The sequence below is a fragment of the Mytilus galloprovincialis genome, chromosome 2, assembly GCF_965363235.1.
Source record: "Mytilus galloprovincialis chromosome 2, xbMytGall1.hap1.1, whole genome shotgun sequence".
In the NCBI taxonomy this organism is placed as follows: Eukaryota; Metazoa; Mollusca; class Bivalvia; order Mytilida; family Mytilidae; genus Mytilus; species Mytilus galloprovincialis.
Genome location: NC_134839.1, coordinates 15547873 through 15572681, shown reverse-complemented (window position 1 = coordinate 15572681; position 24809 = coordinate 15547873). Strand labels below are relative to the sequence as shown.

Sequence of the window (24809 nt, the reverse complement as noted above, 5' to 3'; positions counted from 1 at the left end):
TGTATCTTTCGTCCTCGTTTTCGAATTATACCAAAATTCCTAGAAACTCAGTTTTAAGATCATAACAGAAAACAACACCAGGCTAAGAGATGACTGCAAGAGGAATTAAAGTCATAAATCGCGTACAACTGCATGTTGAATTGTTTTTAATTGTTTTCATAAATATTTGTGTGCAGTCATGGTTATGATAATTAGCAATAGATCTTCCGTGTCTCTCCCTTGTTCGTAATAGAAAACACTTAATGAGTACTCTTTGAGACATCTTCAGTGAATTTATTAGGCTTCACGTGTTTATTTTGACGTGACCTTTAACGCTTTAATATGCCAAATTCTGAAAGTTCAAAATATGTTCTCTCTAATTCGTAATAAATACCCAAACAAACCTCTTTACTACTCTAAAATTTTTAAACATTAAATTTTCGAGTACCAATAATTTAATAAAATCATTTTATTATTTATCTAAATTGGTTTATTGAAAACATTAAACGATTATTCCCGATCACGCTGACATAAAAACTGTATAAAGTGGTATGCAAGAGTTGTTGAAAAAAGAGGTCATATTCCTATGAAGTTGAAATTTTTAAAACAAATATTTGGGAACAAGTTATTAAGATATTTGTTATATTATCTAACTCTAGTCCAAACATGTACATGTAATAAAGATTAAGAACATAATGTTTGTCAACATCTTTATATCAAGAATAAGATTAAAGAAAACATTAAACATTATGGTTGTTAAGAAAACGCAACACTTAGGCATATAGACTAGACTCAAGCTGCTGCTGGAACAAAGTGGCTGCTATCTTGATTGGCTGCTAAAAGTGACTGCCAGCTTGAGTCTACTGACATATAAACATGAAATAACTTATTCTATCAGCACAATATATAACAAAAATAAAAATAAAATATATGAATGTTGCATCAGAAATAAGAATGGCATTTGGGCATGCGTCAAAGAGACAACAATCCGACAACAGAACAGCAAACAGCCATTAGTTTGGTGATTGTAGATGGTTAAATCATATCATGATTTAGAAGATGACAAAAATGAATATAGTACGTTTTGCAATAATATACCAATATTTTTTTCATTATCAAAAAGATACACAATGAACAAAATTCTATTTTCATAATCACCTATATTGACACCGGTTATATTGACTCCGGAGTGTAAAATTTTTCGACATTTAAGATGCTTTGTGGCGGGACACTACACACATCACTGTAGAATAAACACTTATAGCTGCTGAAAAAAAGACCAAGCATCCCTAATCCCATTAAGATGGACTCGGTTATCACAGATGGCTATGAGTGTTTTGCTGTACTGGGACCAGTTGTTCAAAAGTGTCGTTAAATTTTAAACTTTTGAACAACTGGGCCTTGGTGTCAAACATCATGATGTAAAAAACATCCAATTCTAAATAAATAATGAATCCGGAGTTGTCCAAAACATTCCATGATCATCCATAATACATGTTGATGGTCAAGCAATGAGGACTGTAAAAGGGCTACTAGTGGCATGTTAGCTTGTTGATGGTCAAGCAATGAGGACTGTAAAAGGGCTACTAGTGGCATGTTAGCTTGTTGATGGTCAAGCAATGAGGACTGTAAAAGGGCTACTAGTGGCATGTTAGCTTGTTGATGGTCAAGCAATGAGGACTGTAAAAGGGCTACTAGTGGCATGTTAGCTTGTTGATGGTCAAGCAACGAGGACTGTAAAAGGGCTACTAGTGGCATGTTAGCTTGTTGATGGTCAAGCAATGAGGACTGTAAAAGGGCTACTAGTGGCATGTTAGCTTGTTGATGGTCAAGCAATGAGGACTGTAAAAGGGCTACTAGTGGCATGTTAGCTTGTTGAAGATTGAAATACTGACAAATGTAATCAAGTTTACAAAACTCTGTGAATAAAGACTGTTGTCAAACTACTATAATATTATTCTCAGAACTTCTCGTATGTCGTGTGTTTATTTTTTTCTACATTTGCTACATTGTGTAGATGTATAATGGAGGGATGATATATGAAAAAACAAGTTAAACCCCGACGCATTTTTGCGAAGTTCCGACTGTCCCAAGTCAGGAGCCTCTGGTCCTTTTTTAGTCTTGTGTGATTTTTGATTATAATTTCTTTTATATATTTCGGACGTTCATTATCATTTTTAAAATTAGTAATGATTACTATACATATTTTTGTTGAGGGGCTATCTTCGGATGCGGGATTTGTCGCTGTATTGAAGGCCCATTTGTGGCATTCGGTTGTGTGTTCTGTTCTATGGTAGGGTTGTTGTATCTTTGACTCATTCCATATTTTCATTCTCAATTTTATTTGGTATTTATTTCGAATTGACCTTAAACTGTAATGGCGGCACCAGCTGAAAGTAAACAACGAGTGTGTTTGGTAGGAAGTAACTAAATCTTTGTATAGAGGTAGAAATGATAAGACTGCACTAAACCCCGTTTAATTGCATCAATAACTGTACTTGAAGTGAGATTTAATTTCAATTTCAAACGTAAGAAATGATGTTGTATTGACTTATTGATATTTAGTCTTTCATCTTTTAGGATCTTATACTATAAACCAATAATATTTTATGTATGAATGAATTATTTATCTTGAAAGTTCGGTAAAACCCTTTAAATTACGAATGTTTTTATTTTGTTATATCTAAAAACAGTCGATATCTAGATTTAATAATGGGAAGACATTGTTATAAGGATTACATGTGATAGATTCCTAATACGAAATTCAAATGTAAGACACGTCCCGATACCTATTGCACAATTTCATTAACGATTCATAGAAACAACAACAAACAGTGTCTCATCCGTTGACTGAAACTTGAATATTTGCAAAGATTTGTCTCTCGCTTCGACTCGGAAGAAAATTTAAGACGAATCTCTACAGTTTTGCATTTTATTATTACAGAAACTCCAGAAGTACTTTTAAATCAGTGCCATTGAATATATTTCGTCAGTGAGACTCTTCTGTGTTGAGACTGCAATCGGTTTTGTTTGTCGATTTATAGTTCTAAATCAGGGAATCTTTCTTGTTGACTTCGTACTCATTATAGATATTTTACTTTAGAAAATGGCCAAATGTGCAAAAAAAAAATGGAAGGCATTGTCATTTGGGGGCAACTATGATTACAACTCCAACAAGGAGTCAAGTGACGATTTTGCAACTATAATACATTTGTTTTATATCTTGTCTTACTCCACATTGTTTCGCTCTCTCTCTCTCTATTATAGTTTTAAAGATGAATATTTTGCAAAGCTTGAATTATTTAATAGATTAATTATAAGCACTTCTTTAAAAATCACGGAACTCTATGGGTAAAAATGCATTGAAGACCTATTGGTGACCTTCTGTTGTCTGTTCTGTGGTCGGGTTGTTGTCTCTTTGACACATTCCCCATTTCCATTCTCAATTTTATTATCTAATACTGATGCATAATATGAATAAGAAGATGTGATTCGAGTGCCAATGAGACAACTCTGCAACCAAGTCACAATGTATAAAAAGTTAACAATTATAGGTCAAAAGTACGGCCTTCAACCCAATCTTTGCCTCACACCGAAACGCGAACAGGAAAACTAACAGTCTAATCTGTATAAAAAAAAAACGAGAAACAAGAAACAATAATGAACCATATCAACAAACGGCAACCACTAAACAAGGGGCTCCTGACTTAGGACATGTTTTAAACAAATGCAGCAAGTTTAAACTTTTAAGGCGCCAACCTTCACCCTAACCTGAAACATAAGTTGAAACATTTCAAATTAAAAAGACACACTATAAATAACTGAAATGGCTTAACTCGATCAAAAAGTTGATGTATAGATTTTCAAGTTAAACCAATGTAGCAGTACAATCAATAGTGTTCAAAGGAAAACAATGGGAAAATGATAATTATAACTATCTGTTTTACGACTGCTTAAACACAGTCAAATTATATAAATCTAGTTAAAAATTCACTAGCAAAACGTGCATTAAGAATGTACTGAGGTGAAATAAAACAAAATCTAGAATACAAAATTGATACAGACTGAGTACTATAACTAAGAAGAACATTAGTTAAGCTAATAAATTGACACCATGTTATACGGCACAATATTTTACCCTGTATCGTAAGAACAAAACAAAGGAGTCCGTACATTTGGGAAAACATACTAAACGTCCTTGAATACAACCATTCGACAAAGTACGTGTTTTTGTCACAATTAACTTTGTTTGACGACAAAAACAGCTTAACGTGTATAGCACTTACTAATATTGAACACCATGTAACCGTTAAGGTAGACAGTTTGTTGACAAATCTATTAGAGATTTATGAGTACAAATACATTATAATGATGATATTTTGAAAATGTTTACATATTGATTTATAAGATGTATATTTAATGATACAACTGAAGAAAAGTTAGCTGAGGGTCTAATTTGATTAATTCTTGTTCATTAACGATGTATTCTTGTTTATTTGATAAATCCAATTAACTTGGGGGTGGTCTCTTTTCATTTATAAATATGGTATTAAAATGTGATTTGATTCATTTGAATTTCAAAATTTTTCTGTTATTTTACTGTGAAAGTCTACAGTTAGAATAACTTAATTCAAATATATCACATTTCACAATTATGACATTTTTAACAGAAGCTCGTATTTGATTAGACTCAGCCATACAAACATGTCAAAAATCTGTATAATGTAACAGTGATGTATAGTACTATATACGCATGACTTGGGTGGTGGCTTTTTTGGGGGTAAGTGTGTTGACTTTTCCTCCCTTCTCCTTTAATTAAAAAAAAATCGACGAAGAAGAACAATACAAGGGTCAAAGTTGTAACAATTTCTACTATAGTGGAAATGTTTGCTATACCATTTTCATTTAATTTGTTACTACTACTTTTTCTGTAAAATTCAATGTTTGAAAAATGGTCACCTAAATATTGTGAGTCCTATGGTATTTTGAACAAATGTTGACTTGCACTCATTTGAATGCGCTGTGTGTCAGAATACGCATTTACGCTTTACGCACCCATGACATTCAATCATATACCTTGTGTAAAAAGGGTGCCGCGCTCTACACGTTAAAGAACGCTTGTGTCAACTCTTTGATTGTGTTCATGTTGCAAGGTAAAATGAAAAGTGTGACAATAGATTAAAAAAAATCGCACTCATAACTTAAGCGTGTTTTGTTCTAGTAAAGGGTTGTTTTTCTGTGGTATAAGGGAGATTTGCTGATTGCATCGCAAAGTAAGAGGTGTTGACATTCATAATGAAATTCATTAATTGATATGGGCTCAATGTACCATACATCAATATTATTGATACGAGTAAATCAATGTACTTTAACGCCAAAATAAACTTAATTTACAATAGCGCCTACATATTGATATCTATTTAATTACCCGGTCTGTTTGCATACTTTTTTCAATGAGACAATTTTCCCATAAATTGTCATTATTGAAATGTTAAAAAGATGATTATTTGCGAATGTCATGATTTGGTATTCAATTCACCATACAATTCACTGTTTACTAATTATTTAACTGAAAAAAAAGAAAAATCAACACCAACTGCCATGTTGCTTCAAAAAAATCTCAATAGGATTAAACAATCACTGGCTAAAAACAAGACAAAAAATGAGGTTGCACAAGTCCTCAAAATGTTCTTCCAATTAAGTAGAATCAGATGTTTAAATCTTCATTAAAGGTTTTTATCTTGACTATAGTGCGCTTATGTTGTCCATTATTTTCTACACTTTGTAATTAAGCACCCAATTGTTATCCTTTTTTTTTTTTTTTTGTGAAAGTTTTGCTCATTCTCTTTTTTGTTAACCCCATTAAGATCCTTATTATAGGAATGTTATCATTGTAAGTCTTAGAGATTAATCGAGTGTCTAGAACAATGATTTTTTTTTTGTAATAAATTTAGGATTATAGGAACTAAAGGAACATACGATGGGAACGACTTGTGCAATATAATAAGATAATATATTTCAATGCTATTTTCAATCGCAATGTAGGACATAAAAGTAATCCGACATATGCAACTAGTTTATATGTATTTCTTTCTAGGCACATGTAATTTAAAATAATTGATCGTTAAAAATTATGCATTGTTTTTCTTCAGACTACCTCAAAGATATTGTGAGAAATTGTGGTCACGTGACGTATGACAAAGACGAAGTAATTATAAAACAAGGAGAGTTTGGAGACTGGTAAGTACACACCAACACTCTCATTCAAGTTATAATGAAAATAGCTCTTTATGTACGAGTCCGAAACACTTTTATTAATTTACCTTCACCGGGAACGTTCTAAGCCAAATATAGACTATTATAAAATTAAATCTAGTGCTTCAAGAGCAAAAGTTTAATAGAATTAGAATCAGAATAATAAGATAACTCTCCTTCTAAGTCCAAATGTGTAAAACGTAAAAATTAAAAAGTCAAAGTATGGCCTACAACACGGAGCCTTGGATCACACCGAACAGCAAGCTATAAAGATCCCCAAAGGACTAGCGTAAAACACTTCAAACAGGAAAACCAATAGTCCTATCTTTATTATAAAAAAAACCAGAAACACAAGTTTATGAACCACATCAACAAACGACAACCACTGAACAACAGGTTCTTAACTTAGGATAGGTGCATGCAAATGCAGCGGATATATAGACAATAACTGTTTAGTGTCTTTAAATATCAGCCGTATTTGTATGAGGCTAGGAAACAAAGGTGTATGCGAGCTTTTAGCGGGCTACTACACCTGTTTCGAGCCGAGTACAAATACAGCTGGTATTTTAAAGACACTAAACAGTTATTGTCTTTATCGTCAGTTAACTCTATATTATTTGTGTTTTGAAAGACACAAAAACACATGTTTTGCATTTATTTTCGATTTGAAATCCCTTGAGGCCCGTGTAGTAGTACGATACAGTAATCACACATTCAGCTGAAGACGGGTTCGCAAACAAAAAGAATCTCGAATGGGAAACAATAATACATCGCTCTAGGTGAATAATTACAAATAATTTCAACAGTAAAAACAAATAACAAAACATTGTCCAATTTGAAACAGGAGTGTATGAGTTGTCCTACGCTCAAGACTCGACATTCACTAAACATGCCGCTGCTGAAATTGACATGGTTGTTTTTGTTACACAGTCATACACATTCAAGTTTTGATAGTTGCCATCGTAGAAAAGACTGCTGTTCATGTGTGTATGTTATCAGAAAATTGGTGTGATTCTTATTGCTCTAAAACAATGTTTGAAAACAAATAGAACGTATAAAAGAAATCGTTAATTTGCAATTAATACGTATTGGAATGCGACTGCAATACACATTCTGAGGTCACGCAGGTTCATGCAATACTCAGCCCGGCAGTGTGCAGAGCTTTAAAGCGATATCGGTATAGTATACAGATACAGCATAGCGATATCTGTAGGGCTGTATCTGTACAGTAGAACACCCAATTGCAGGATAAAAGAATGTTACAGTATCTTTTTTCTTCATCAAATATCTACCAGTAATTAATCAATCAATCAACCTTTATTAATCTATCTATCAATTTATCAAAAGCAAACAAGATAGATTTTACACCAGCATTGTAAGTCCTTTGGATAAGACAGTATATTGAAGAATGTCTTGAATAATGTCTTGATCTATAATATATATGTCATATATAGATTGCCTAACAATGTGCATTGTTAGGCAATGTACATTGTTAGGCAATCTATAATTTTATTTGTGTAATTGAATTAATCTCTGTACTGATTAATCCACACTCCCATAGATTTGTATGTCATGTGCTGCTATTTATAGGCACTTATGTATGTCATATATATATATATTTTTTTTTAAATTTCAGCTTCTATATAATACTCTGTGGAAAAATTGGTATCTACATCATTAACAAGGATAAAATTGATGACGACAGCGATGATACCAATGCCCTTGCCCTTGTTGGCAGTAGAACAGCAGACGGTGCTCTCGACAGGTCCAAGTTGGGAAACTATGTTTGTCCTCTTGGTTAGTACTGTGGATTCATTACTATTCATTGTATAACAATTTTCTTCTATGTCCTGGGAAGACAAGAATCAAGAATTCAAACGACAAACGAATTTCCTATAGGAAAATATGCAGACTTTTGCAAAACCACGAAATTTATTTTCCCCCTTTTTTTTTCTCTATCTCACGAAAATAAACGAATCCACATTATACATGGTATGACCGAAATTAAGTCTATCGAATGACAAAGCAAATCTTATAGGGTTTTATGTTTGAATGTCATGCTGTATAATACTAAAAATCTTTAAAATTCTTAATTTAGTGGAATTAAAAACGCTAACAAACAATCTCGTTGAATAAATAAGTACAGTTATTTGTGTTTCTGTGATTTTGTACCGATTATAGTGAAAGATAATTAGCAATAAAATCCCGAGTACCAATTTCGATAATAAAGCATCTGCTCGTTGCTAAGGTGATAGAGCGTTTTAACTACAAACACGACTAATTTCCACATACGTATGCATATTTGTTACACGGATATATATATATATGTTTACACAAATATATACATTGAGAAATAATTAAAAACATGTATGAATGAACACTGAGAAGTTGTGGGACAATGCACATTTTCGTGTGAGTTCTATATCTTTAAGTTTGGTTTTATCTTCGTTAGTATGTACTTTTCCTTACATTGATTATGGATGAATTCATCAAACATTAATTATCACATCTTTTACAGCTTCTTACATGTAACTGTACAAACGCGATGACATTATCGGGTATGTAATCTGTTTTAATTATTTCTTAAACAGGACCTGGAGTTCCATTCGGAGAGGTTGCTCTCATGTCAGATGACTGCATCCGAACAGCCTCAATTATTTCCGAAGAGAAAACAGATTTACTAATGGTAGACAGGGCACTTTACAATCGGGCAGTAAAGGATGTTCTTGCCCGAGAGTTTGAAGAGAAGGCTGCATTCATTAAAGACAGTCCTCTTTTTTCCACCTGGGCTCCGAGATATAAGAAACAACTAGCTATGGCTTTGTACAAAGAATCGTTCCCTTATGAAAGCGCCCTCGTGCGACAGGGAGATCCTTTGACTAATATTTATTTCATAATAAGGTAAGTGGATCTGTCGATTTTATATCAAAGCAAATTAACACGTTCTGATTGTTTAGCGGACTATTTTAGGATAAAACGTATGCATTTACTTTAATGTACTTGAAGAACACATGTCGTTTTTTACAAATGCTAAGTATCTATACCTATATGATAAGATAAGATAAGATATACAGGGGCGTAGCTGCCGTTAGGTACTTAAGGCACGTGCCTACACATATTTTTTTTACAAATATTTTTTTTTGTTAAAAAAATAATAAACAACTTTATCTGTAGATGAAAGCCGGTGAAGTTGTCAAAACTCTTTAATTATCGAATGTCATGTGTACACTAGTCTCTCGTCCTTATAGTGAATGGAATATTGGATAGAATTGAATGTTATTACGATTTTACCTTATATTGAAACTATAAACTAGAACTTTGGTTCAGATCATTTCACTTCTACCAAGAAAAACTTGAATGAACCTAAACTTAGACACATGAGTTTTTAATTAGTTGTTGTTAGTTTTCAACCATCTTTCCACTTTGTCTTCACCCGACTTGCAAATATTGGTCGTCCGTTTGGCTGTGCAGGATGTATAAGTACGCAGTCACGTCTGGTCAGAATGGGGACTAAATCCGATGCTTAGTTGTAGAGAGAATGCAACTCTTTGAGGTCGTAGTTGGTCTACTGAAAGGCAAATTTTCTGCTCCTATCCAATAATCCCTCATTTTCCAATGCATGGCATTTTTAAATTTCCTGACCTTCGTCCTGGACGACACCTATTATAGGACCTAGCTCCAAATTGTATTTATTGGCAAAAAAAAATTCAACGGTCCTGAACTTGCATATATATTTGACGCTGGTTGTAAAAAAATCAATCAATCAACTGGCTTCCAGTAATTTTGAGGACTCTCAAATCTGCGTTTAATGGTCACAATCAGTGGCTGATCCAGAAATTTTCATAAGTGGGGCCCACTGACTGACCTAAGAGGGGGCCTTCTCCAGTCACGCTTCAGTGATTCCCTATATAAGTAACCAAATTTTTTCCCAAAAAGGGGGGGCCGGGCCCCCTGCCCTCCCCCCTAAATCCGCCTCTGACAATTATTCAAAATTCCTAAGCAGGTAGGGATTTTACAGTAGAGGATATAAAGAAATACGAATTTCTTGAATTTTGTTAGGCATCGACTATGTCTGTATGTGTTTGTGTGGCTAGGATGAAGGTTAAAGATTCAAAAGATTGGTGATTGATGTCTAGCCAAAAGGATAGTTCTATTATACAGTAGTATCATTGTTCACGTGCCTATTTTTTTTTTAAAGAAGGATCATCAATATTTACTACTAGTATTAAATAAGTTAAACGTATATATCAATCAGAACGGAATAGATATGAAAATAGCAAACAGAGTGCACTGCTTAGTTTAAGGGATATGCTGATCTACGCTGGGCAATCAGGGGCGGATCCAGCCAATTTAAAAAGGGAGGTTCCCAACCCAGGACAAAGGGGGGGGGGGGGGTCCAACCAAATGTCCCCATTCAAATGCATTGATCGGCCAAAAAAAGGGGGGTTCCAACCCCCGGAACCCCCCTCCCCCTGGATCTGCCAATGGCAATGCATATTGTATATTTTTATTATATATATATATTACGGATTGTACTGCGTTATTCAATTCACCAGTCAGATGAACATGGTACATTATTCATAATTCTTCGAGCTTTTCATCATGTATATTATAATTATTATGATTGAATAACCAGTAAATTTAATATTTTTGTACATAAAATTTTGCAGCTAAAACGCTGAAAACCGTTTTCCGTCGAGGGCTTCGACCCCTGAACCCCCTTCAAGGGCTCTGCCCTGGACCTGGTGGGGGCCTTCATCGGCCCCCAGACCCCCTGCCGATTGGTGCCTACAGTTGACTGAATACCTAGCTACGCCCCTGATATATTTCAGCTCCACTAATTTATGCCGAAATTACTGGCATTGGACTTTGAGAATTTGTTGAAAATCACAGTTATAGACTTTTTTTCTAAACGCCTTCAGATATTGCGCTGATTTTTGGTATGTGAGTTAACCATGATGAGTTACGGGTCAAGTTAAAGTTTAATTCTGCTCCGCTAATTTTTGCTGAAATTACGAGCTTTGGACTTTGATAAATTATTGAAAATCACAGTTATACAGATTTTTTTTCTGTACGCCTCCAGATTTTGAGCTGATGTTTGATATGTGAGACTACTATCATGTTTGTGTTCACATGTGTTTATATTGAAATTGCAGATTTTTTTTTGGGACGGGGCCATTCGTGTCTCTTTGACACATCTAGTTTTTTTCTGGAACCAGCATGACTCAGACAAGTCATTATCACATTTGTTTATTTTTTTGTAACAGGGTAGACTTTTTCACGTTTATTTTCAAATGCACTTTCTATGCACTTTTGAAATATTCTCGTACAAATTCTGCGACACTAGATACTTATAACTGGATTCAATTTCCAATTTCTGTGGTTACTTTCAGAAAATAGTCAAAGCAAACTTGAATTCAAAGAAGTATTCAGTTTAAACTTTGTTTGTCCTTATGGATTTTCAACAAATGCTGACTTCATTTCGGTTTTTATGCTATATCAGTTGCCTCCATAAATGCATTAATACACGAAGCGGAAAAAGCGACATAAGTGACGTAAAGATTATCGGCTTTTCTACTCTTTTTTAAAATCGTAAATGTTTAACTGCGTGACAATGTGAACTTTTTGGCAAGCGAGAGCAGCCAACGAGCTAAAATGTCTTACATTAGGTTCGGCTTATATTTTACGATATCCTTACATAGAAATTCCTATAAAATTTCTATCGTGCATTTTCTGGTTATTGTCGCCTTCCTTTGAGAGTTTTGCGTTTTATGATATTAAAAAGAAGACCTATGATGCTAAGGTTTCAACTCCCTCGTGCAAATTTATCTTAGAACGATTTGGCTATTATTTTAGGTTATTTTTCATTATATTGCTCGATCTTCAACTGATTCGGTTTTATTCATCTTAAGCTTTAAAATATTCGGCTTTGAGATTTTCTGATGAAGGTACATTTTTTCTACTCAGAGTTTTTCTATAACGTCTCCTACATCATTATGACGTCGTCGATAGTTGCTCCTAATTCATTGTGACGTCGCAAATAAGTTGTGCTCTTTGTATCAACGCAGTTACACGGAATCTACAAAACGACTCCGAGCAGCATGATAAACACATAGGAAAAAACGTAATTTATACGTTACGTACTTCGAATTTACTGATCCGACTTTTTTGAGGCACAGGTTTAGATTCCAATTCGTGTTATCTTCCTTTTAATTTAAAAATCTCAACAAAGAAATATATACATTTGTTTAATCAAATACAGTAATAATTCCGAATTTCATTGAAAAATAAATGTTTTGACTCGGAACTCTGTACATCGCTATTTTATAACATTTTATAAACCGGCTATTTTAATACGAAATTATCGGAACATGTATTTGTCTGACATATCATGATTCAAAATATTTGAATACCAATAAATATATATATTTATATTGCCTCATATACATTTCTAGGAAGGTGATTGGTTAAAAGCGCCCTCGTGGAGACCGTGTATATTTGATATTAGGTTAGTAGGGAGGCGGGGCTTATCTCATACACGGTTAGTAGTGGCGTTACGTCCCTTTATATTCCATATAAGGTAGTAGGGAGGCGGGGCTTATTTCACACGTAAACGTTTCAACAGACCAAGAAATTGATGATTAAGATTGAAATAAATTCATAAAACACATTTAAACCTAACAATTTAGTTGTTATTGTTGGTATCTGTTTTTGTAAGATCAATGGTACAAATGTAGTAGTTCCTTAATGCTAACAGTATTGAAGATTGTTCATTTTGATAGGTCTAAATTCCACACGTTGAGATAGTCGGTGTAAGATAAATTCGTTACATAGTGTGCTAGTAACCTAATACTTCGCTCTCACCCCATATGGAATTTACTGACCCCATATATACCGTATTAGGTCACTAGCACACTATGTAAGTAATAATATTATATATGAACAAGGATTTGCAAATCCTTGATATGAATAACAAAAAAAAATGGATATATGTTTTGTTTAATATTCTCTTTAGTGTTAAAATATGTGTTTTATGCGTGGCTTTTGTTTTTTAAGTGGTCAAGTAGAGATGTTAACAGATACATCACAACATGTATTCCAATACCCTAAAGTTTTTATGGATGCTTTGGATGAAAATGAAAAGTAAGTAGTCACTAAGATTTTTTCTATTTCAATTTATAGCAGTGTTTTGACTGAAACAAGATTATTAAAACAGTTATCTGAAGGTTTTGTTAATTAATATTCTATTCGGAAATAACATTTTTGATCATAATGTGATGATATATATAAATTTGATAGACAATTTAACAATTTAATTGCATTTGTTTGACTGGATGCTTGTAAGCTTAGTTTATTTCAATTCATAGTTTACGGTTCATCATTAGTTTAATGATGTTAACTTGAATAAAAGGTATTTTATTCACAAAGCAAGGACAAAATAAAATATGTTTTGCTTTTAAAGGTTTTTGAAGAAACTGGATAGAAGTAGACCTCCAACAGATCCTCAATATACAGCTTGTGTGAAAAAGAAAGATCATACTAAAAATACAAAAATGTGTTACCTTGCCAAAAATGAGAGCATTGGTAAGTAATACAAAGCAATTTTAGAAACATATGACATTTTAAAGCTATAACCTAACCGCTAATCGACTGGGTCATTGACAATTGGCGAAAGATACCAGAGAGACATCCAAACTCATAGATCAAAAAAAAAAACTGACAACGCCATGCCTACAAAAGAAAAAGACAAACAATAGTTACTGTACATGAACACAACATAGAAAAATAAAACTAAGCTACACAAACCCCACCAAAAACTGTGGGTGATACCAGGTTTACCCTTAAGATCCTTTACATTGAGGTTTATCCTTGTCCGACTGTCTGTCTGTCCGAACGTTCGTACGTTCGTCCTGAAATAGTTTCTGTTTTCCAACTTTTGTTTGTCTCAACTAATTGTTATGAATCTTACACCTTATATTACGTAGTATCCACAAACACAGATCTAGATCGAATTCACCAAATTAATTGCCTCGGTTGATAACGATTCCAGGGTACCGTTTCACAAAGCCTTCGTAAGTCTACGTGTCATCGTAAGTCCATCGTAAATAAATCGTAGGATTTACAGCCGTTTCACAAAGCCGTCGTAAGTTAAGATGATCGTAAATAAAGCGTAAATCCTGGCGTAACTTACTACAGCTATACCCAGTCGTAACTCCATCGTAGTTTTTCTACGAAAATAAATTAATCCATCTAACATGGCTGCAGCGTTCTTTATTCTTTTTCAAGATGCCTCAAATGTTAGAAGACGAAGAAGAATCTTCAATATTATAGAACTACACTTGAAGTCTTTCTTCGTTTGATTATTTGTATATTCAAGCAACTAACTTAATGCAAATCTAAGGTATTAATCATTGTTTACTAATCTTATTTCCTACCGGCGTACGTCTTCACAATTTAATAAATAGGCTTTCTATCACGTCCGCGTTCTGAAATCTATTTATAATTATATCACTACAGGCACAGTGGTAATCGATAAAACGTTTAAAGAAGGATGTTTTATTCCCATTTTTAAAGTTATGTGTACAATATAAATCTGAAATCAGTGTTTCACAGTCAAACCAGATAAAAATTATTTTTTTTGTAATTTCGGCCAAAAAAGAAATGTATTTTAATAAGAATATCGAAATAAATATCTGACTGTAATTAGTTTCGTGGTTAATGGAACTTATTGCAACTATTTAGATATATATGCCTTTCGAGTGACTATTTTTGAATCGAATTTAATGTAGATCACATATACCAAAACTAATAGGGGTAAGCTGCAGATCAATAAGACAGGCTTTGTGTAGATGCGACATGTCTTCAAAAATTAATACAGTAGAAACAAATTTGGAAGCGGGAGGGGAAGTTAAAGATTGAAAAGTGAAGCATTTTTTTCTGTTTACTTTATTTTTTATTTAGGGACATCGCCACATGCACCTGTTTCTATCAATGGGAAGGTCGACTATCAATATGTAATATATATGGATAGTCGACCTTCCTATTAATAGATCCAGGGCCGTAACTAGCCTCTTTTAATAGTGAGGCAAAATATATTTGCCGAGCGTAGCGATGCTGAAAAATTTTGGCGAGGGGTCTGAAGCTCTGAGAAAAATAACGCAAAATCGTGCATTCTGAGCGTTTCCCGGACCTTTTTTTTTACATTGAAACGCAATTAATTTTTAGCTATTTTTTCGACAATATTCTGGTCTCAAAGCTAAAACAATGATTAATTGTAATTTAAGACTTTCAGGTTACACAGGGACAACATTAAAAGTAGACCAATATGTAGGATAAAGCAAAAATCGTAAATCTCATAATCTCATAATCATTAAAACCGGATCTGCCTGTCCATCTGTTGTTGTCTTGTATAGTGCTTAGACTTTTTTTTTTTTTTTTACTAGATTTAAATATAGTGACAGTGCAGTATTATAATTATACTAGTACTGAAAAGTCTTCACTAAGGACCATCTTGACCTTGTTTTACGATATTAATGATTCTTTTATTGTTGAAGACCCTCCAGTAACTATCAAGATGAAGAACAAGAATAAAAACTTTGACCATTGATCATTGTATTTGTTTCTATATGCATTGACTTTGTGTGAGATTAGGTTCCGTGCACGTTTACTCCATGTTCCTTTATTTTCTGTTAAAGGGTCTGAACTTAATGCAAGTTTAACCCTTCAATGTAAAAGGTCATATTGCAATGCATTGATGTTTTTATGATTTTTATAGATGACTTGATACGGGGAAATTAGAGATCTTACTTTAATTTAATCCATGTCAGCTATCTTTCTGCAAAAAAGAGCCAGTTTTCTTTGATATCAAGTTCAATTCTCCATGCGGAAACGACATTGTTTTTGCTGTGTCCAGTATAGCATCGTATATTCTTAAAATATTTTCTCACACAATGTCTGGACATCGGTGGACATGCACTATTGCAAAACCAAACGCTTACAAATGAAAATCAACACTCAGACTATAGTCATAAAGTAGGACAATAAATGACCAAAGGAGAAACCCGGGACACAGAAGTACAAACAAAAGACTATCTACTCTGAAAACTAAAAGTAAAATAGAAACATGGATCACGAAAATAATGCAGGGGCAACAACAGATAGTAAAGAAAACGTGCTTTTTGCAAGAGACTTTCAGTAAAAACAATTTGATATGAAGACAATGTTTTGTTTCCGTTTTTTTTTTTTTTTTTTTTTGAAATTTCCAACATGAGGCATTTGCCTCATTTGCCTCAATGTAGTTACGGCCCTGAGATCGAAACAAGTGCCTGTGCACATCTCTCCTCGGTCCTTCTTCTTTTAGGCATATTATTTAGGGAAGAAAGACAATTATTCTATACACATTAGCCGTTTTAGCTATACAAAACTGTTGGAAATGTAGTTTATACGTTAATAAGACAGCAACCAAATGACAAAGACAAACAAAGGCGGGACATCCAGAAGGCAACATAGTATAGTATAGTTTTCAACAATATAGATAGATGTCTATGTTCCAGACCATATGAGTATTTGTATTTTTCAAAATACGCGGCATACGTCGGACTGTTCGCGTACGGTCCGTCAGATTTTAAGAAGTTGGTCAAGTTTTAATACAAATAAATATATAATTACAGATCAACATTACATAAATCTCGAATTGATATAAAAAGTTCAATTGTAATTGGAATAAAAACTTATTGTTTTGACTGTTTTAATAGGTCGCGTTAATTTAATCTGGTAAGTTTCTGTATTTAGCATGAAATTCAATATTACTCACTGAATTGAAGCCGACAAAATGTGGGTGAAAAGTTTTTAGAATATTTAGGATTTTTTTCTAGAAAAATACGTCAAAACAGCTGTTTCCTTGTGAGACAACAGATCAATTTCTAGTTTTAATATAAAAATAAAATTTGATAGAAATGATACAAAAAAATAACATTAAATCGCAATTCTCCAAATAATGTAAAAAATTTGGAAAAAAAGGAAGAAGCCTAAATGTAAAAAAAGTTATTAATTTAAAATTACCAATTTTTAACTACATAAACGCGTATTTCCCGCTTTACGTTACACTACAAGAAACTTTCCTAGGAGCCGTGGATTGCGAAATATCGTCTGTATATTTCCAAAGTATTTACGTAAATTGATGGCGTCGTGTGTTAAAACATTTATTGGCCAATCAAATCGGTATATATTATTTAATATTCACGGTTGGGATTCCCTTTAACCCGAACTCCTGCGTCGTAAAAATCACATGCTTTGCATATTCTTTAGCTTTTATATACTTAGTAGGCAACCCTTTTTGTTGGTTGGTTGTAGCATAATATTCTCATGCACCGACTTTTAAAAGAGACCATTGAAACTCTACTTGTGGATACTCTTATAGTATTAAGCATCCTATCCCATTAATGATCATTAATAGGCGCTTGAATACCAGATATTTATTTGAAATAACTCAAGATATATGAGGTTGTGAATGAGGTTTACAGAATAGAGAATAATGCCCCCCCCCCCCCCCAAAAAAAAAAGAGAAAAAAGAGAGAGAATATAATGTAAAGATGACAAAATAACTAAACTCTGCGTTTTCTGCATACCAAATTAAATATTGATATACGTATATCATTTGGAATGAAATGTTGAACTGGTCCTTATCAGAACTGGTTCAATGATTTTAGCCATGCAAATTATGTTCATTAATAAGCATCGGTATTTTCGTCCACTATTGCAGACTTAGTTAACCTAACATCCTTCTCCTACATAGTGTCAATAATAGTTACAACAAGTTATATATATATATATAGCACGCCTTTTACGAATTAACTTATGATTAAATATGTTTAAGGCGTGTCTATATATGATTTGTAACATTAATGGGCTACAGGGTTAGGGTTTAACCTTTAACACATGTTAAAGGTTAAACCCTAACCAATTAAACATTTCTGCATTTTTAGATACGTCAATATATAACTGATTTCATGTTAGTTGGATTTGTTTGTACGATACTAAAAGGTACGTTTAAAATTCAAAGAATTGTTGCCGTTTGATTCTTACTCGATAGTCATTTATTTTTTCCTCCCAAAAATTCTTGAAAAAGGGTGTGTGGAGAGAAAAAAAAGGAGGGGGAGGGGGGGGGGGGGGTGGGTAATGCAAAAATTTATTCTATGATTATTTGCCATCAAAACATAAAAAAAGACTTGTAGTTTCAAAGGACGTTGTGATAAAAAGGAAACATATCCCTAATACCAATTATAAAGGTAAATCAAAATGTTCTTTCGTTCCCCAAAACTGGGGAAGATCGGTTAATTGATTGCGTGTCGAATTCATGTAAGGTCCAGGGACAAATGTTTGAAGCTTGTCCAATACACGAAAATAGAACTTTATGTGGGGGCCCTGGAAGGGGGGGGGGGTATGTTTCCTATTCTTCTAAAAAGATATTCTTATCCCAGATTTTATAAACAGTTTTTTTTATTCTGGTCAAGCAGATGACAAAAAATAAATTCTGAATCCAGATTTTCCCCATACCTTATAGTGTTAAATATTGGGAAAAAAAATTTGAAAGCGTTGAAAAACTAAAAAAGATTGATCTTTTTGCGAAAACAAATTTCCGACTGAGACAAAAAAACATAGCCCCCATGAAGTTCAAATGGTTGCTCCCTAATTACTACCCCAAGGAGGCGGAGCTAGACTGTGCATTAACAAATTTTGAGATGGTAGTTACTGCACTGGTTTAAGCTTCTCCCATTCTTTGCTTTTCAAACGAGAAGTTCTCTACGGCGGGATTGGAGAGTGAAATAACTAAAAAATCATTCAGTTAACGCACTCTGCTAAAAATAACCGAGTTAAGTCACCAGAAGATCAAAGGAAAATTTACCATCCATGTTACAATGAAATTTCGTGAAAGAGTTCCGACAAAAATAACCATTGACAACAAAAAGCTCTGTACAGCTGGAAAAAAAACATACAACAACTAGTCATACAATCAAAGAGCTATAATTCTCGATTTTTGGAACGAAACATGTACAAAAAACAGAAACAGTTGAAGAGCTATCAGACCAAAAAGAACCGAATAAATAGCCAAATGATGCAGACGAAGATCAACTTTGTCTAATGGAGTTGAAACCTTAGTTTCTTTATAATTTCAAAATTTATGGATAATTTTAAGGGAGTTGCAGAATACAAACGTCTCTTTCGCCGGAATGATTCCTACGTCCTCAGTTTCATATTTGAGAGAAAAAAAAAAACAAAAAAAAAACAATATATTTTTTATATAGGTCTGGAAGACGAATGCTCGAAGACGGATGACATTGTTTTTGATTTTTTGGGGGTTGGGGAAAACCTATTTTCTCTCACTACGAATAAAAGTAAAAAAAAAAATAAAATCCTCCAAAACGATTATATTGATAAGCATTTTTTTTATATTGGGCTATCAATAATAAATCTAACCTGTTCTGGTGATAAAATTTTTACTTTGTAAGATTCCAGATAACTCTTAATGTCGGATAACTAATTATGCTGTATATGTTATAAAACTTTATGCTCAGCGCTAGCTTCTCATTACTATTTCCTCATATATTACAAACTAGATAAGATCAAATATAACTAATTTCATCTAATCTACTGCTTAAATTGTTATCCCATATATCCAAATTATTACAAATAAGTTAAGTTACAATATTTATACTTTTCTGTGTTTCGTTTCAATCAGACATTTAACAAAATTGATAAATGGTTTCATTTGTGTAGTGCAAATTCTAAAGGGGCACATAATTTAAAGTATAAGCATATTTTAATGCTGAAAAGATAAGAATGGCTAAAAGAATTACAGAACAAAGAAAGAAATGCACCCCCCCCCCCCCTACCCCTCGTTGCCCCTAATTTAGACCCTCACTGTGTCGGATAGTTTCGTTGAATATATTTGACTGTTTTTGTCTCCAAAAAGAATATTGGTACAAAGTGTTGTTAATATATGTATTTTAAATTACTGACGAGGTGAACACAAAGAAAAATATTGCTTGACTCACGGCAAAGTTTGCTATGTATTCTAACCAAATAAAAATCGTAAAAAATTCATTTGTGTTTAACCCATTCAATAATGAAAAAAAAAAACCTCACTAAAAATATAGCCAAATAAACAATTAAACTTCAGACATTTCTGCATCTTATGGTATCTATTTTATAAAAATCACTCATAGACTTACTTGGTAATATTTTTTTGAAAAATACCGATTTTAGTTGAAATGATCGGACAATTTTTCAGTGGGAACTCACTTTTGTTCTATGACTGTAAGCGTCATATATCTTGAATTAATATTGAAAACGGACTAAAATTCTTTAGTTGTATTAATTTTGATATAAAACTATCTCCATAATTCGCCTTCCATAATAATTATTTTTAAAAATGTTTATTTGGCATGCCATACTCGATAAAAGTGCGGACGTGAAAGAAAGCACTCTTCTCGGTTTACGATACACTTACGATGATACACACGACGTAACTTGCGATCAACTTAGTAGTTCTTTACGATGCCTTTGTGAAACACGTGTAACGGGAACGTAGAACCATACGTAAACCGATCGTAAACTGATACGATCATCGTAAGTTAAGAAGGCTTTGTGAAACGGTGGCCTGGCCACACTGCTATAGATAAGCTGCGTATTTGCGTGATCACGCAATACAAATGATAAAAAACCCAATGCAATTGCCCATTGCAGGGTTCAAGAACCCAATTAGTTCAAAGGAAAACCCAATCATATGCCAAAACCATGAGTGCTCAACCCTTTTATTGGCTACCATTTTCGTTATTTACCCTTATCTGTTTAGTCGTCACGTAAATCTATTTGTATAATATTTATAATTGGAAATGTCCTTTTGTTCTAAAAATAGATCCCTCCATCAAGTAGCTGAAATGGGTCCCTGCTGGAATTTTCCGTTGCCCAAAGGTACACATGTTTTTGAAAACATTTCGATCTTCTCGGCGTTTATCCAATTAGCGTGTGTCATTTTGACATATTTTTTTCGAATTGCTCGGGATTTATCATAACATACATTGAATTAAAACGAAAGTGAATGTCCGGTAAAAATATTGAATAGAAGCATGTTTTCAGCTTCTTTTGAATAGCTTAGGGAAAGTTATGATGATAACAAGACTCAGCCAGTGATTTTAGGAAGCGTCCATCTAACGCACGGGCGTGTTTGCGTAACTTAACGAGAACATTGCTAATAAACACGGGGTTTCGTCAAAAACAAACTCAGTTGGAAAAAGTGAAAGGCCAAATCATGATATGAAGTTGGAAAGCATCGGAAACCAAAAGTTCTAATAAGGGATCACTTAACCCAGATTTATGTAAATTGAATAAAACAAAAACATTCAAGTATAGTTAGAGTTTATATACTATTTTTTTTTCATTTTACGGTTAATGAGTGATAAAAAATTCTGAGATGAGTGCCTGTGAAAACACATATCCATTTTTTACAGTTTATATAAGTTGTGAGAAAATACAAAACTAGCAGAAGGTTTGAAACTGGACACAAATTAAACCTACAAGTGCTCTTCAGTGAATAAACCAAATAAAATAGCTAGCACGTATACAAAGAAAGAAACATATTTAAGATGGAAAAACATCTGGGGTTGATATTGCCTAAATATTCAATATTGTGTTGATGTAAAAACCCAATACATTAAGGAGCTTGGTGGTGAAAAACCCAATTTGATATTAACTTGAGGGGTGAATTTGAATTGATAATGCAATAAAAAACTTAATCACCCAATTACATAAGAAAATGGTGGGTAAAAACCCCAATTTGTGAATTCTTATCTGGAGCTCTGCCGATTCTGCTCTATCTCCCTCTCAGCTACATGTATATGTAATTTAAGAGTTATTTTGTAGTTTTTGTATCTTGACGAAAATGTGTGATTAACAAATGTTTCCAGTTGTATTTTATATTTACAGGTGAAATGGAGGTGCTTCTTGATTTGGATACTTATGTACAGACAGCTATTTGTACTGAAAAGACTGATGTGCTTGTACTAGAGATGAAACATTATGAGAGACTTTTTACTAAAAAACACCAGAGGACTATAGATGCGATGAAGCAAATGTTGGAAATTAAAATAAATACCCGGATTACACTATTAGGAAGTGGCGAAGAAGTACCTTTGCTCCATCATTTAAAGAATAAAGTTAACCTCATAAATAACCCCAAAGCTCCCCCTGAAAAATCCACGCGAGATGAAGATTCTGTTTTAGCAGCCGAAAGACAATTCTTTAATCATACGGGTCCTTTAGTTGACATTGATGGACCCGGAAGTGTGTTTTATATGATTCGAGTGAGAGAAAAGTCTAAACAAAAATCACAGAACAAAAACAAAAGAAAACAAAATGGCCGAAACGAGCATATGCATGCAATAAGTTTACCTCAGTCTTTAATCATGGCTGCTCAAATGGCGGGTGCTACTAAAGATATAGAACTTATAATGGAAAACGCCGAAGAGGATACAAGACATGACAATTCAAAAATATCAGCAGCAGGGAAAAGTGCCAGATCGTTCAGACACATTCAGAGTGCAGTGAAACCATCAAACGATAACGAGACAGAAGAAGACGTTTTCGATGATGAGAAAGAGATGACTAAGTCATTACCCGAAAGAAATGCAATGGTTTCATTCGATGATGAGGACGAAGATGCCTCACTTTCATTTCTTGAATCACGAGTTCGAGACTGGTTATGCAAAGATAATCCAAGAAAAGGACCTCAAGTGGCTCAATTGCGGCGACTTCCTGTACAGGTAATAATACAATTCAGTTCAATGTTGTACAATATATTAACAAATGTAAATTGATATATACGGGTAATCGTAGAGGTTTTAGTGTGCATTTTTGTACTCAATATTTGAATACAACATTTGGTATGCTATACTTCAAGGTTATAAAAAGGAAAATAATTGTTGCCCCAGTTTGTTGTCAATCATTTGTATGATAGGAAGAATGGATGGATAGTTGACAAGTGAAATGCATATTCAGGTCAAGAACAGCATTATGCGAAATGAATATAAACCCTGCTCGGTTTTGGACCTACACGCTGAGCCGGATATTTAATGTGATACTTCTCAAGGTAAAAGTCAGCAAGAAGATATATCAACTTATTCTGACACCGAGCTTACTAATCTTTGCTCTTACTCCTACATGCCACGTGCTTAGTGCAAAAAAAGCAAATACAAATTGGCAGGTCATATGTTTCACGGGCATGTGTTCCAACCTACGACCTCTAGCACTCATGGCAAACTCGCTACCACGATATACAACCGAGACGGTTAGCATCACATAACATAGACACTGACAGTGTTATTGGTTTTCAGTAAATTGTATTATGATATATAAGATAAATTCTATTATAATTTTAAGTAAATTTAACTGTCATTCTAAGTAAATTCTATTAAGATATTAATTTAATCTTTTATATTGAAAGACATTAATTTATAATTTACTGATACTTTACAGGAACTTGATCCTCAGCCAAAACCGGGAAAGAAAATTGTTATACGCAAACGCAACAGATCAACAACAAGTCATGAAAGTGCTAGAACTGAAATGCGTTCCGTCATGTCAAAAGACGAAGACGACCTACAACATTATAATATTTTAATAGCAAGGTCATGATTGTTCCATGCATGTTGAGTAGTAAGAAATGAATACACTCAGCTTTTAATGTTTATATGTTCAATTTCATGCACTACCAATTATGTCATATTTTTGGTGCAATAAATGGAAATAATTAAAGACAATAAATGCCTAACTAGGATAAAATGTCCTTCATTTCAATTTTGACGAATTGTTTTTTTTTAAGAAGATATTTCCTCTAAATATTTATTTGCTGCAGCAGACAAACGTATATTTGTATGACCCCACCGTATGTGACAGAGGCATCTAATATTACCCTTTCCGTCTTTTCGTTCTTCAGAATCCTTCCGTCCAATTGTCATGTGTTCGAAGCTTGAGCGGGTGCATTCGTGTCCTCAGACACTTTTTTCTTTCATTTTATTTCTTCTTCGGAGGAGGAGGGGAGGGGGGGGAGGTTATGATAGTGTTTATAATTATGGTGACAGACTAATCTTACGTTTGTTCCTACTCTAATACAATATTAATTGTAAAAGGAACAAAGAGGGAGAAGCTATGCTCACCAAACAAAACCTATCCTGTTGGTTTTTTTTGCAGGAAATAGTAAACTGTATGTGCAACTGATAGTCTCACGAGGTTTAGCGCTATAAAACCAGGTTCAATCCACCATTTTCTACATTTGAAAATGCCTGTACCAAATCAGGAATATGACAGTTTTCCATTCGTATGATGTGTTTTATTTTGCCATTTGATTAAGGACTTTCCGTTTTGAATTTTCCTCTGAGTTCTGTACTTTTGTGATTTTAATTTTTTTCTAAACTTCCAATTTTCCAAAATGACAAAAACATAACGAGATATGACAAAAGACAACCAGTGACTGTTTCTGATTTGAGACAGGCACTTGTCGTGGCCATTCATAGCCGACT

At 33.6% G+C, this 24809-nt stretch overlaps 1 protein-coding gene across 2 annotated transcripts in view; it reads left to right on the top strand.

Annotated features, from left to right (window-relative positions):
- The window catches only part of LOC143062986 (uncharacterized), a 40840-nt gene extending 16747 nt beyond the window's left edge, over positions 1 to 24093 (top strand). For both annotated transcript variants that reach the window (XM_076234868.1, XM_076234867.1), the window contains 7 exons: positions 6132 to 6219; positions 7871 to 8031; positions 8826 to 9135; positions 13291 to 13377; positions 13697 to 13818; positions 22219 to 23054; positions 23767 to 24093. In XM_076234868.1, the coding sequence (XP_076090983.1) occupies positions 6132 to 6219; positions 7871 to 8031; positions 8826 to 9135; positions 13291 to 13377; positions 13697 to 13818; positions 22219 to 23054; positions 23767 to 23925 (1763 nt within the window). In that variant the 3' untranslated portion in view covers positions 23926 to 24093. The remainder of the gene's footprint in view (positions 1 to 6131; positions 6220 to 7870; positions 8032 to 8825; positions 9136 to 13290; positions 13378 to 13696; positions 13819 to 22218; positions 23055 to 23766) is intronic.
- Positions 24094 to 24809: the final 716 nt, after the last annotated feature.